At 56.6% G+C, this 12145-nt stretch overlaps 5 protein-coding genes across 5 annotated transcripts in view; 2 read left to right on the top strand and 3 right to left on the bottom strand.

Moving 5' to 3' along the window:
• P884DRAFT_274822 (uncharacterized protein) overlaps positions 1 to 1179 on the bottom strand; it is a gene marked incomplete at both ends in the record, with an annotated part of 1627 nt that extends 448 nt beyond the window's left edge. The window contains 3 exons of the mRNA XM_069442771.1: positions 103 to 554; positions 608 to 693; positions 755 to 1179. Of these exons, the coding sequence (XP_069301154.1) occupies positions 103 to 554; positions 608 to 693; positions 755 to 1179 (963 nt within the window). The remainder of the gene's footprint in view (positions 1 to 102; positions 555 to 607; positions 694 to 754) is intronic.
• A 3208-nt stretch (positions 1180 to 4387) lies between these two features.
• Positions 4388 to 5450, bottom strand: P884DRAFT_191092 (phospholipase C/P1 nuclease domain-containing protein; the record flags this gene model as incomplete). The annotated part of the gene is made up of 3 exons (XM_069437570.1): positions 4388 to 4560; positions 4648 to 5313; positions 5390 to 5450. 3 exons carry the CDS (start codon positions 5448 to 5450, stop codon positions 4388 to 4390), a joined length of 900 nt encoding a protein of 299 aa, XP_069301153.1.
• Positions 5451 to 6442: 992 nt separating this feature from the next.
• Positions 6443 to 8644, top strand: P884DRAFT_289471 (PQ loop repeat-domain-containing protein). The gene is made up of 4 exons (XM_069444004.1): positions 6443 to 6911; positions 6965 to 7064; positions 7173 to 7860; positions 7999 to 8644. Exons 1-4 carry the CDS (start codon positions 6801 to 6803, stop codon positions 8258 to 8260), a joined length of 1161 nt encoding a protein of 386 aa, XP_069301152.1. The 5' UTR covers positions 6443 to 6800; the 3' UTR covers positions 8261 to 8644.
• Positions 8645 to 10528: 1884 nt separating this feature from the next.
• Positions 10529 to 10908, top strand: P884DRAFT_254881 (uncharacterized protein; the record flags this gene model as incomplete). Its single annotated transcript, XM_069440933.1, has 2 exons — positions 10529 to 10682; positions 10767 to 10908. Coding segments are annotated over 2 exons (173 nt in total), but the record flags the coding sequence as incomplete, so codon positions are not given.
• Positions 10909 to 11079: 171 nt separating this feature from the next.
• P884DRAFT_326989 (uncharacterized protein) lies at positions 11080 to 12140 on the bottom strand (the record flags this gene model as incomplete). The annotated part of the gene is made up of 4 exons (XM_069445509.1): positions 11080 to 11596; positions 11656 to 11753; positions 11902 to 12013; positions 12098 to 12140. 4 exons carry the CDS (start codon positions 12138 to 12140, stop codon positions 11487 to 11489), a joined length of 363 nt encoding a protein of 120 aa, XP_069301150.1. The 3' UTR covers positions 11080 to 11486.
• Positions 12141 to 12145: the final 5 nt, after the last annotated feature.

Raw genomic sequence — 12145 nt, 5'->3', positions numbered from 1 at the left:
GTTGTTCTGGCCGTTGTTCTGGCCGTTGTTCTGGCCGTTGTTCTGGCCGTTGTTGTTGTTGCCGCCGTTGTTGTTACCACCATTTCCGCAGGCACCGCCCACGCTGAAGTAGCGGCAGTCCTCTTGCGAGCCACGTTGAGCAACAGGCATCAGAACAGGTTGATGATTGGAGGCGCCGGCCATGGTGCAGACACGGTAACAGCCCGCTGGGAGGCCGCCGGTCACCTCGGCAGACAAAGTGCCCTGACCATCCCCGTTATCGTTGATGCCCTTGAAGAAGGCAAACTGGGAGGCATCGAGAGGTTGGGTGGGGTTCAAGGTGTTGCCAGTATCCTGGACCGTGACGTGAGTATGGCCGATGACCAAGCCCTGTCCATTCAGGTCCTGCGGAGCCGAGTAATAGGTGGTCTGGGCGTTGGTGAAGGAACCGAGAGCCATGTTGGCGATCTTGACCTGAATGTTGAAAGTCTGGAGCTCAGGAAGGTCGTCGCCATTCTTGGGGTTAAGAATCACCGTCGAGACCATCTTATTTGCGGCCGGGATCTTGCCCATTGCTGAGGTAGGGTTAGCAACAGAGCCGGTCGTTCGTAGCGTGGCATGTACGTACGGATACCGTTGCAAGAACCAGCGCGGTTCTGCTGGCCATTGGTCAGGGTCTGGCCGGCACAGAAGTTGATGAAGTTGGCATTGTCGCTGTGGAGGAGTGGGTTAGCCTAGGCTGTAGTAGTCAGTTCAGTGAAGGATTGGGACCTACGTAGCCGATTCCACCTGGCCCGGCTCGACATTCCCGCCGTTCTGGCCGGTAGACTGCGAGCCGGTTTGAAGTGCGTTGGCTGCCAGGCAAGTGGCAGTGGCACCATTGTTGTTGTTGCCACCGTTGTTGTTGTTTCCGCCGTTGTTGTTGTTGTTGTTGCCGCCATTGTTCTGGCCATTGTTCTGGCCATTGTTCTGGCCGTTGTTCTGGCCGTTGTTCTGGCCGTTATTCTGGCCATTGTTCTGGCGGTTGTTGCCGCCGAAATTACCGCCAAAGCCGTTGCCAAAACCGCCGCGAAATTGGTTCCCCCCTTGGTTGTTCTGCCGCCGCGCAAGGGCGCTGGGGGACCTGTACTGGTGCAAGGTGGCCGCATCAGTAACCATCGCCAGGCCCAAGAGGGCCGCCAGGGCTGCGTTCATCAACATGCTGGGCGTTTGTGGAGGCCGGTCGAAGGGGATTCGGAGAGCGCCTAAGGCTCCGCAGGATTCGAGAGTTTGTTTGAGAGAGAAGATGGTTCCAGACCGTCAGAAGCAAAGTAAAAAGGAGTGGTGCGCGACAACTGGTGTCGACCAAATCGGATATGTATGTACAAGTACAATAATCCGCACCCAAAGAAAGGAACGAATGGAAGGATGAGAAGGAAAAAAGAAGAGCGATGAGAGCAGCTAGCACCGCAGAGAATGTGAACGGGACATGGTCGAAGAAAGAAGCGGTCGTACGATCTCTGGGCGGCGCACTGAATGTTATATGAGACGAGCCGCCCTGGAGAAGAGCAGGGGGGAATTGCTGCGACGACGATCCGACGACAATGCCAAGCCAGCGTTTCTCAAAGGCCTTGCAAGTCAAGCGGTTTCGAGCATATCCGGGCCTCCTGCCACTCTGCTGGGGCTGTTTGAAGGTTCCTAGTCGTTGCAGGCTTGGCACTAGAGACAAGGTTGTATGTTTGCCCCATGATTCCAAAACGTGGTGCAGGGGGGCGATGCAGACGGGGGAAAGTTCTCAGAGCTGTCACACAGACACGATGGACCGAGGATGGAAGGGTCACAACCTCCACGAGCAAGAAAGTGACCCTGCATTGCGGAGATCCCAATTCAGAATTTTTTGATATCGAAGTCGGGACGGCAGGGGCATTGGAGTTCCTGGGGCTCCAGGACTTTCGAACCCGGAAGGAACACGGGGCAGGTCCACTACCTGAGGAATGTACTGTACATACGGATTACGGATTACACACGAGGGGGTTAAGAAGAGCTTGCCCTACCGACTGGTAAGTACTACTACTACGCAGTGCAGGTAAGACTGAGCAACGATGCAAGGCGTCGAGGGAATCGGAAAGCGCGTTGCCGTCTGTTTGCACCGCTTACCTAACCCCACAGGTGTGAGCGGTCAAAACGACCGCTTGATGAGGTTTATAGGTCTGGCACTTCGGGGCAGTACTTACTACACAGTACAGTCAGACAAGATGCTGCAGAGGGAAAGACAGAGGGTGCACTGTCTCTCGGGAGCAGAAGCTTGGATGCTGGAGTAGCAGTTGAGGCGGCTCGTGTGCCAGATGTTCAAGGCTAACCCTGCTCGTCCCAAGTTCAACCAATTGGATCGCCCTGGCCATGACGATCGGGCAGCTTAAGTTTCGGGATGAAGCGCAAGCGAGGGAGCATGAACTCCGCGCTGTCTGGAACCCGCTATGGGACTTCCCCACATGGGCCACCAGGCGCTTTTCAGCCCCGCGTTGACCAGATGCCCTCTTCCCTCAACTTGTCAGAGAGCCGCACAGCGATTGCCTGTCTATGGATATCGGATATCGGCAAACCTCCGAAACGACAGAACACTGCGGTAGTTCACAACCGGTTAGGATTTTCGCGGTCGCTGTTTGAGCATTGGCGCCGGTACCCGTCCGTTGTGTCAGGACAGAGTCTTTGCTCTCGCCGTCATGTGCAGCGCTTGTCAGCCAATTTCCTTGCCGCAGCTTTCGCGGCAGCCGGTCGATCGTCTGACCAAGACGCGGGCCGAGTTGTGCCAGCCGTCAGCCTCCCGGTCAACTCAACTGACCTTCGCTGTTCTACAGAGTGCTGGGGCACGCCTGACATGACAGTCTTTGGGTCGGGCAGGCTTGCGGCGATTCGCCCCATCTCGAGGATCCGCATAAAAAAATACCTTTATAGCACCTTCGGAAGGTACGCTACACTACGCGCAATTAACGTTGACAAGATAGACCGGGGGTCATTTTTGGCATCAGGATCGAATTTAATGGGAATCAATTCTCAGCTGCCCTGGGTCGTTTATCTCCGGGCCGGCTGTATCCCTGTCCTGTGCAACAATTTGCTCGACATGTTTCCTAGATGGGACGCTGTCATGGTGACCCTGCCGCTCCTTCCCATCCCTGCCAGGGGGTATGAAGTTTAAGAACCTAAACTAAGGTAGGCGAGACAAAGTTCCCACAGAAATGAGGAAGTTCCACTACACTCCAGGCCTCCTGCGCCAAAACGCTCAAAAGCTGGAGGAAGACAATCCCACGGTAACGTTACCGAAATGGCCAGCTCTTATAGGGCTTGCCGAACCTCCTCTCCGTATTTTTGTTGCTGTCGAGACGCTGGCGGCCCCAGGTCGGCACTTTGCTGCGGAGTAACAAGCAGGACTCGGGAGGTCAAGGCTGCCCGTCGGCGGTACGGTTCGGACAACGAACTGTGCAAATTTGATCAAAACTCAGCCGGCTAGTTTCACACAGTTCCCAGCAAACCAAGGAGGACCAAGGATTCTCGCTTTCGCGAAAGCTGGCATCCCCGTGCCCATCGCTCCGGTTTGCGACGAAACGAATCGTGTTCATTGAATCGCATTCCATCTGGACATTAGACCTGTGATTTGCCGCTGGGCCACGATTTGGTTGTTGGCATTTGCGGAAAATCGACAGCTGACAGCCAGTGGCTATCCAGCTACCTGACAGTGTGCAGTACTACTCCGTATTGTAAGCGCCGGCGGCAAGGCGAAAGGGCCCCTGCGCGATTCGAGACATGGTGCTCCTCCAATTCCTTTCCCTTTCCCCTTTCAGTCTCCGACTAAGGTAGCTCGAGAACATTTCGCTCTCCTGAAACAGCGTGACCCTCTATTAAAACCGATCCACTCAACATTTCCAACCCTTCATTCCTACGAGAAGCGGAGTTGAGTGTGTCGAAGAGACAGAGTAACTACTCACCCTGATCGGTTCGGTCGGCATCTGTCAAACGACCTGCGACTAGCAGCCTGTATGACATCCGTACTTGTAAAACCCAATGCTGGGGTCTGGCACAAGGTTTCCGGGGGACCCCACTAGGTTAGATTGGCGGAACGAAACACGAGGCATCACCGAATTGCTGGGCACCACCTAATGCCGTCATCGGAGTCGGTGTTTTGTCATGGTCGTTGGCCCAGCCGGGAAGATCAGACAGATGGCGTTTCCTTCACTGTGGGACGAGCATCGTCCCCGTCGCCAGGACCCAAGTCCCATGTGTGGGTGCCACGAGGAATATCTTTTCCTAGGAAAGCCCACTAAAACGCCATATTCCGTGGAGGGAGCATAGATGCGCCGCTCACCTGTCGTTCCGCGGGAGTATCGGCTATGATACTAGGGTTCTTTTGACGTCTCACAGACGGAACAGCTGCTTAAAGGTCTTCCGAACCTGACGCGGTCTTCAGGCTAGTGACGATCAGATCCAGCCACGCAGCCAAGCGATATCCCGCCCTCGCTACCTGCACCTCGATCACCGGCGCAGCGGCCTGGTAGTAGTCAGAACCAAGCTCTTGGTCCCTGATGGCGTCCGGGCCGTCGGGCAAGACTGCGAGCAGTTTAGTCACACTTCGATACGCCACGCGAAGGATACAAGAGATGATGATCCAGGACTCGGACGTTGGTCGAAACTCACCTGTGGTGCAGACGTAGGAATTCGCCTCGGTGGCCCAGGCCAAGGCCGTGGCGACCGGATCCGACAAGTTCGCCGACCTCAACCAGCTGATCCTCTCGGAGGCATACTTGCCCTCGTTGATCTCCCTGGTCAGCTCGTCCGCCCACCGCTTGGCGGCGGGATACGGCTTCCGCCTCACGCCGCCACCGACCAGCTTCTCGACGATGCTCGTGTCCCAGACGTGGTGCAGGTTGAAGCGCCGGCCGTCGAAGAGCACGGGGATGCCGTTGCCGCCGCGGGCGACGTTCTCGGTGTGCAGCGGCTGATGGATGTCGCCGACAAAGTGGACGACGAACTTGGCGGCGATGGCGCGCTCCGACTCGCGCAGGTCCGCGTCCAGCATGCGCGACGTGTAGTTCTGCAGCGCGCTCACCACGCAGCCCCGGTCCTTCTTGCAGTCGCGCTCAAAGTCGACGCCGCAGTACCGCGGCGGGTCGTCCTTGGCGTCGATGAAGTGGAAATCGGACGTGAAGCGGCCCCATTTGGTGTACCGGATCGAGTCGGCCCACGTCGCGACGCCCGCGAGGTAGTCACCCGTGTCGTTGCGCAGGAGGGATTGGAGGTAGTCGGTGGTGGCTGGCGAGACGAAGTTGCTCGCTATGTAGGCCACGCTAATGTGTCCGAAGCCTGGTATTGCCATGTGCCGACAATGTTAGATCGCGCCTGGGACAATGGGGACATTGAATGAAGAGAGAGGCCTTACCGCCCCATGCCAGGACTCCCGGTACGGCTGCCGCACCAATGGCAGCGGTTGAGAGTTTCATTTCGAAGAACGGTGTGAACGAATCCGCGGAGTGACGCCCTCTGTTCGCTTCGGTTTTGGGCGGGTTCCGAAGGGTAAATTCTCTTTGTAATGTACGATGAGATGTTGGAAACCGTCACAAGCACAAGCTTGTCCACCGTCCTCCTGCATCAACAGCTGATCGCGGTCAGCTGGGCAGGGCTATCAACGGGCCAGGGCAGCCTCCTGACAGGACCAACCCCCCTGAGAGTTGTTTATGGAGGAAACGTTCAGGCCAATGACATTCCGCAGATTACGGAATACTCTGGGGTTGTAGCGTATGTCAGTGCACAGGTGCCCCACGTGCTCCTTATCGGCGGCCGTTTAACGTTATCGGGTGAACGGTTCAGTCCGAGACTACGCAGTACTCTGTAATCCGTACAGAGTAGGTTCAAGAATACGGAGTATGTACTGTACACCACGTATTTGTTCAAACCTGTTGTTTGCGCCTGCCAGTACGAATTAATCCGTACCTTGGCTACATACCTAGCACGTAAACTCCGAAACGTAGCCTTTCCAGGCCCTGTAGCATCTTAGATAGGTGTCTCGGGTATCTAAGACGCACGACAGAACAACTACCAGTGCGGCGAACCCAACAATCCTCTTTGAATTACCCGAGAACAGGTTGTTTGAAGGCCGCGAGGCGGCCTCCACTTCTCCTACTCCTCGCTCCCTCCCCCTCCCAGTAATAACGTTATTCAGGCCATTTTCGTCCCTCGTTCGTTGTTAGAGTTCCTTCAATCAACGACTATGGCAATGAGAGGGTTCTCGGACCGAAACGAGATCGGTTGTCGAGCATGACCATCTCCGCAGCCTTGGACCCCACAAATGCGCGGCGGGATGCAGATGCGGGGTGCCTTATCTACACTAGTGTAGGTCGACTTTCGGCAGCTTGTAACCTTTCCCGCCTCTCCAAGTTGCAGCTCCAGGCAGAGACTCGCAGCCAAATGACAACAGCGTGCGTCACGATGGCCCACCTGCACTACTTGTGTCTACACTAAAGCGTAGCACACTAAGCGGTCAGCCAGGCGTGAGAAATCGCTAACTTCCCCTTCTGGGATGGTGTAGTTATCAGAGATCCCCCCTACGCCGATCTGCGCCCCGCGATAAGGCCCTCGGCAACGCGGCAACCCTTGCGGTTTGCCCCCAGGCTTCACTGGATGACTCGAACGCGAGGCGCAAACTCTGAAAACACCAAAACCAAATATCCCTTTACAACATCTCCCCCGTATCCAACAAGAACACAACGGGATTCATGGATAGACCTTGAACGGCATACCTGCTCGGCTTGCTTTCTTTTATTTTTTTTGTTGCGACGAAGCCTTGTTCCGTGATGCTGCCCTTTATCGCTGCCGCCCTCGAGGCGCCTTATCAGCCGAGACTCGGCGAGGTGCTCTCGGGGATCTTCGGCAGCGTGAGCTTGACGGCATGGATATGTCTCTTGGTAGGCGACAACAAGCACGTCATTGGGAAGGTCAACGGCTGACGGTGTCGTAGCTCCCCCAGTTGATCACCAACTACAAAACCAAGAGCGCAGACGCCTTATCAATGAAGTTCCTTCTGATTTGGCTCCTCGGTGATGTCTCCAATCTGTCTGGTTAGTGGCTCGCGAGCTTTCTTTGAAACCACGCCTGCTGTCGACCGTAGACCGGGGCTACTCGAAGCGCGTCATCCTGCTAGCGTTAGTCTAACTACCATATCCCAGGCGCCCTCTTCACGAGCCTCGCGCCGTCCACGATAGCACTCGCGAGCTACTTTTGCGTTGCCGACCTGATCCTGATCAGCCAATGCACCTACTACAACACCATCAACGCCCGCCGGCGAGCCCGTCGCGAGGCCCACCTCCAACACCACCATCACCACCACCACCACCACCACCACCACCATCGTCATCCCAGGCTTTCGACCGACGACGAGCCGGGCGCGAGTGCCTCCTCCGCCGTAGCCGATCACCACGCGGCCCCGACACCCACCGAAACCGACCCACTGCTCCGTCCCTCCAGCGCCACCGCCACTGCGGCGGGCGGAGCGACGGGGGACTCCCACTGCCGGCACCACGAGAGCCTCCTGAACCGGCGCGGCAGCAACGGCAGCAGCGGCGGCGGGCCGCTGCTGAGCGACCCGCTGGCGCGCATCATCACGGGCGAGGACGACGACGCGTCCGGCGGCGGCCGCGCGTGGCTGCACAACACGGTCAGCCTGGTCGCGGTCTGGGTGGTGGGCGCGGCCGGGTGGTACTTCAGCTACAGGGTGGGCGCGTGGGGGGCCGGTGCCGGGAACGGGAATGAGGATCTCGCTGCGCCCGTCCCGGGAGACGGGGAGGAGATGATGAAGGAGCCGGTCGCGGTCGTGGGGATGGTCCTGGGGTATGCGAGCGCGCTGTGCTATCTGTGGTATGTCTCTTCTCGTCGTCTCTTCTCCTTTCCTCGCTCGTTCTTCTTCTTCTTCGGTTCTGCCCCCGTCCGTTGTTTCTGTTTCTGCGCGAGTATTTGGCCACGAAGGTGCTAACTTTCCGGCTCGTTTCTTGTCAGTGCTCGCATCCCGCAAATCATCAAGAACTACCGCGAAAAGTCGTGCGACGGGCTCGCGCTCCTCTTCTTCCTGCTGTCGCTGACGGGCAACTTCACGTACGGCGCCAGCGTCGTCTCGTATTCCCAGGAACGTGACTATCTAGTCAGGGCGCTGCCGTGGTTGCTCGGCTCGCTGGGGACCATGGTCGAGGACTGCATCATCTTTGTGCAGTTCCGGATATACTCACCCGAGAGGCAGCTCAAGACGGGCGGGGCCGCTTAGATATTCGAACTCTTGCTGACATGGTTTAGACGGGGACGTCTTATGGGATCGGAGTATGTTGAGTGGGAGAACCTCGGGTCAGCGTGGGAGTTGCGGGGCACAGAATGACGTGCTGTATGGCTGCATTTATTGGGCGTTTGAGTTTCCAAGATTGCCGTTTATGAGGGTTGGACGTCCGCTGTAAGGTATTTCTTAACATGCACGGGCTGAACGGGGGAGCCCACAGGGCGTCATTGTTACGAAATCGTCATGCTCGTTCAAGGTCTATCTGCATGGGATGTTTTGAGCCGGGGACCACCAGGTCCTTCACCTTTGGGTCTGAACTCTAGAGCAAGACAACGACTATTCTTGCCGGAAACAATGGAATGACTGCAGTTCTACAGGCAGCCAGCCACGACCCATCGCCCGTGATGTGTTGATGTGTCTGGCACGACTCTCGGCCGCCCCACCTTGGACCTCTCTTCTCGCCCCGGAGTTGTTGGAACGACAGAAAAGTCGAGATGCCGGCCGCCACCACTCGGCCGGAAGATGTGCCGGTCAAGAACGCTCCTTAGCATCCAGTTCTGGCTGAGATGCATAGACCTTTTTCGTGCCGCGGGCTCCAAAGTCCCGCGGGCTTGTCCTGAACGACAGCTTCTGGAGGGCCGAGCCCGCGGCCCCAGGGCTGGCATCCGGAGTGCCTACGTTCCCCGCTCCTTCGACAGTCCTAACGGGAGAGCCCGGGCGAGGGAGGAAACGATTGGCGCGAGGTTTGGTGCAGCCTCTCTGCACGATGCCTACATGGCAGAGATTCCCAGCTTGATGTGATTTGGACTGTAGGTTGCCGATTTATGGCGGATGCTAAATACGGATTACATACGGAGTAGTCCGTACCCTGTATGGAGTAGTGAAGGGCATGAGGCCGGGCCCGGTCCGCGGCCCCGGGATGAGACGTGTGGAGATCTGATCTGCCTCCGAAACGGAGTCCCGGCTGCCCTGATCCCCCCTGATTCAATGCGTGCCTGCGTGCGACGAACACACCGAACATACTCTGATCTTAGTTAACTACTCTGTCAAGTACCTTGGGTGGCTCGGGTGGATAGGTATGGATATACTGTACTCCGTAGTGTACACACAGAAGATGGAGTAGCATTCTTGCATTTACTATTCCGCCCACGCCCACTACACAGGAAGATAGCCAAAGCTTACTTTACTACTGCGGGCTGGTAGCTCGAAGGCACTGCGGTTTCCCCTGGTTGCCCGGTATCAATTATAGAAAGTACGGATGTACATACACCGACATTTTATATGAGTGAACGAAACTCGTATTCCTTGCCGAACCATCAGTGCCCGCCTTAAGTTCTTGGTAATCCGTCCCACAAGTGCTTTCCTGTGACGGACAGGTCCCTGACAGCCAAGGCATGAGATACTGAGTACGGAGGAGGAGGTACGTCCGTACATACGGTATGTAATCCGTAATCCGTACTCGTTTTGAAGTGGGCTCTCGGCAGGGTACCTGGGCGCTAAGCGAACCCCATCAGGCCATTTCCAGGTCTCCATTCGTCAGGGCCCCTTGCGCTGTGACCTGGGGCGCCCTCTCGCTTAAAACCCTCGATAGCTAGGCTTAACCTCTAGGTAGTTAATCTGGGCTGTATCCGTACTGCCCCATGGTAACCACTCAATGATGTACACTATGGTATCATGCACGGATTATCCGGACCGCTAACAGACTTTTTGAAGACCCGACAGAGACTCTTTTTGATAGTGACTCGCCCGCTTGGGTTGTTATTTTCTGACAGGAACTTTACGGGACCTCTTACTTGTACACAGTGAGCCGTCCAAGCCCTGGGCGCCGCGGAGACCCAGGGCAGTTTCAAGCCAGGGCCGAAGCGGTCGCAGTTTGCAGCCCCCCGCCCGCATGAACCCCCCCCCCCTTTTTCGGGGCAGCGGCGGGTTTCAAAGATGCGACGAGAGGCTTTACCGCCCAGTCGCGACTCGGCGCTTGGAGCTGTGCTGTGTTGCCGAATCGATCGGCTTCCCTTTCTTTCAGCTCTTCCTCTCTCTCTACGAATAGTTTTCTTCGTCTGATCGTTTTCACCCTTTCCCGGCGTTGAAGGAAGTCCGCCTCGCTTTCTTTTCTTCACTCTCTCTTAATACAGAACAGCTGGTCTGACTACCCTCCATATTCTCTTAATTTGAATCTGGAACCCTTTTGGTAGAACGAACGGACCGTGCAAGACCCTGGGGCCACGACAATTCCTCTCGAGGGCCGGATCAAAGCCGAGTCGACCATGAAGCCCGCCGCATTCGCCGCCGCCGCACTTTCGCTCTGCGCCTCGCTTGTCAGCGCCGGCGTCGTGCGCACCCCCATCCTGCCGGATCAGGTTGTTCCCAAGACCAATGGTGACTGCTACTTTGGGGTGACAACGCCTCAGGGATGCGGGTACGTGATCCACACTCTGCGCGTCGTGGTGGTGTCGTTGGTGCCTTGTGCTTGCTTGTTCTGTGGCTAACCGGACTGGTGCAGACCTCTCAGGAACAACTGATATTACCTCTAACACTGTGGTGCCCTGTTGAATCACAGGGCGCGGAAAGAGTGCGACGCTCGCGGTGCGGGCAGCGGAGTCTTCGAGCACCACCGTCTTATGGGTCCTTGCAGTGCAAAAAAAAGTGGCCTTCGGAGGTTTAATGTTGTGCTAGAGATCGGCTTTTGGTTGCGCGGTCGGAGCTTAGGTGATATCACATCACGCAACCCGAGGGTTCAATCCTCCGTGTGGATGTTGCTGGGGTGGATTCTCTTCTACATATATATTATTCCCTGAATCTAATTTGATGCCCCGGCTCATCTCTTAAGACCAATGGCCAAGCCAACTGTCTGTTTTGTCACTCAATCGCTAAGCTGGCCTTCGCTCACAGCTTGACATGGGTATTCCCCAGCGAGCCGGTGTCTGTTTTGTTTAAACCATGGACCCGCTAGACTGCCCGCTTTGGCTGCCGCTAATACATTGTAAAAGGAGTGAATAGCAGCCGCCGCAAACCGCCTGCTAAGGGACTCAGCAATCAAGCGCAGGAGACGAAAGCTTCCACATTACACATTGGGTATAGTTACAACCGACCAGCAATCCGCTCCTCTATGCAGATCATCTGTCCCTCCTTAGGTATTGGTCCGTTTTCAACAGCGCTAGCTCCCCCTCACCGCCAGCTCTTCTTCAAGTCATCCTCATACACGGTGCTGCGTCGTTATTGACTATGCCGGGCCAGGGGCAGGGGCGGGGGCGGGGGCGCCTGTTTGGCTCGCTACTCTCGCGCCGGGCTGTGGAAGAAAGAGGGGCAGGTACGTGACAAGCAGGGACGTCACTAGACAATCACGTCAGATGTAAGTAACGCAAACCTCGGGTAGGAGAGTCCCGCCGTACGCGCCATGCCGACATTGAAGTAGCCAGGTGTGCCGTTACTCTTCCTGGTCTCCTCGCTCTCGCCCAGCCAGCTCTGCAGGCTGAAGAGAACTGCCGCCCTGCATGTGATAAAGCCGTCAGCATATCGTAAGTCGGAGCGATGATGCAGGTGGTTGGAGAGGCATGCGCGCAGTTCCGAAAGACGCAGAATGGTCAAGGGAGGACGCCAGGTGTCGAGGTAGCTAACAGCGATCGGCCTAAGCTTACCATCCGATATATTTATTCCGCATGAAGACGGCAGCCATAGGCAGGGTCGAGGCGATGGTCGACTGGAACTCGGGGTTGTCGCCTTTCGCGGCCGGCTCTTGATACGGGATGACTGACGCGATCGAGAGTTAGTGCGCATGCTCTTCCAGGCTCGCGCTGGAATCTGCAGCCGCGATTGAGTTCTCTCTGCACTTACTCAAGTCCGACTGCCTCATATCTTTCTCTTTGCTAAAGTCCATTGTGA

Source organism: Thermothelomyces heterothallicus (genome assembly GCF_042370625.1).
Source record: "Thermothelomyces heterothallicus CBS 202.75 unplaced genomic scaffold P884_scaffold_2, whole genome shotgun sequence".
Classification (NCBI taxonomy): Eukaryota; Fungi; Ascomycota; class Sordariomycetes; order Sordariales; family Chaetomiaceae; genus Thermothelomyces; species Thermothelomyces heterothallicus.
This window is presented reverse-complemented; position numbering and strand designations above follow the sequence as displayed.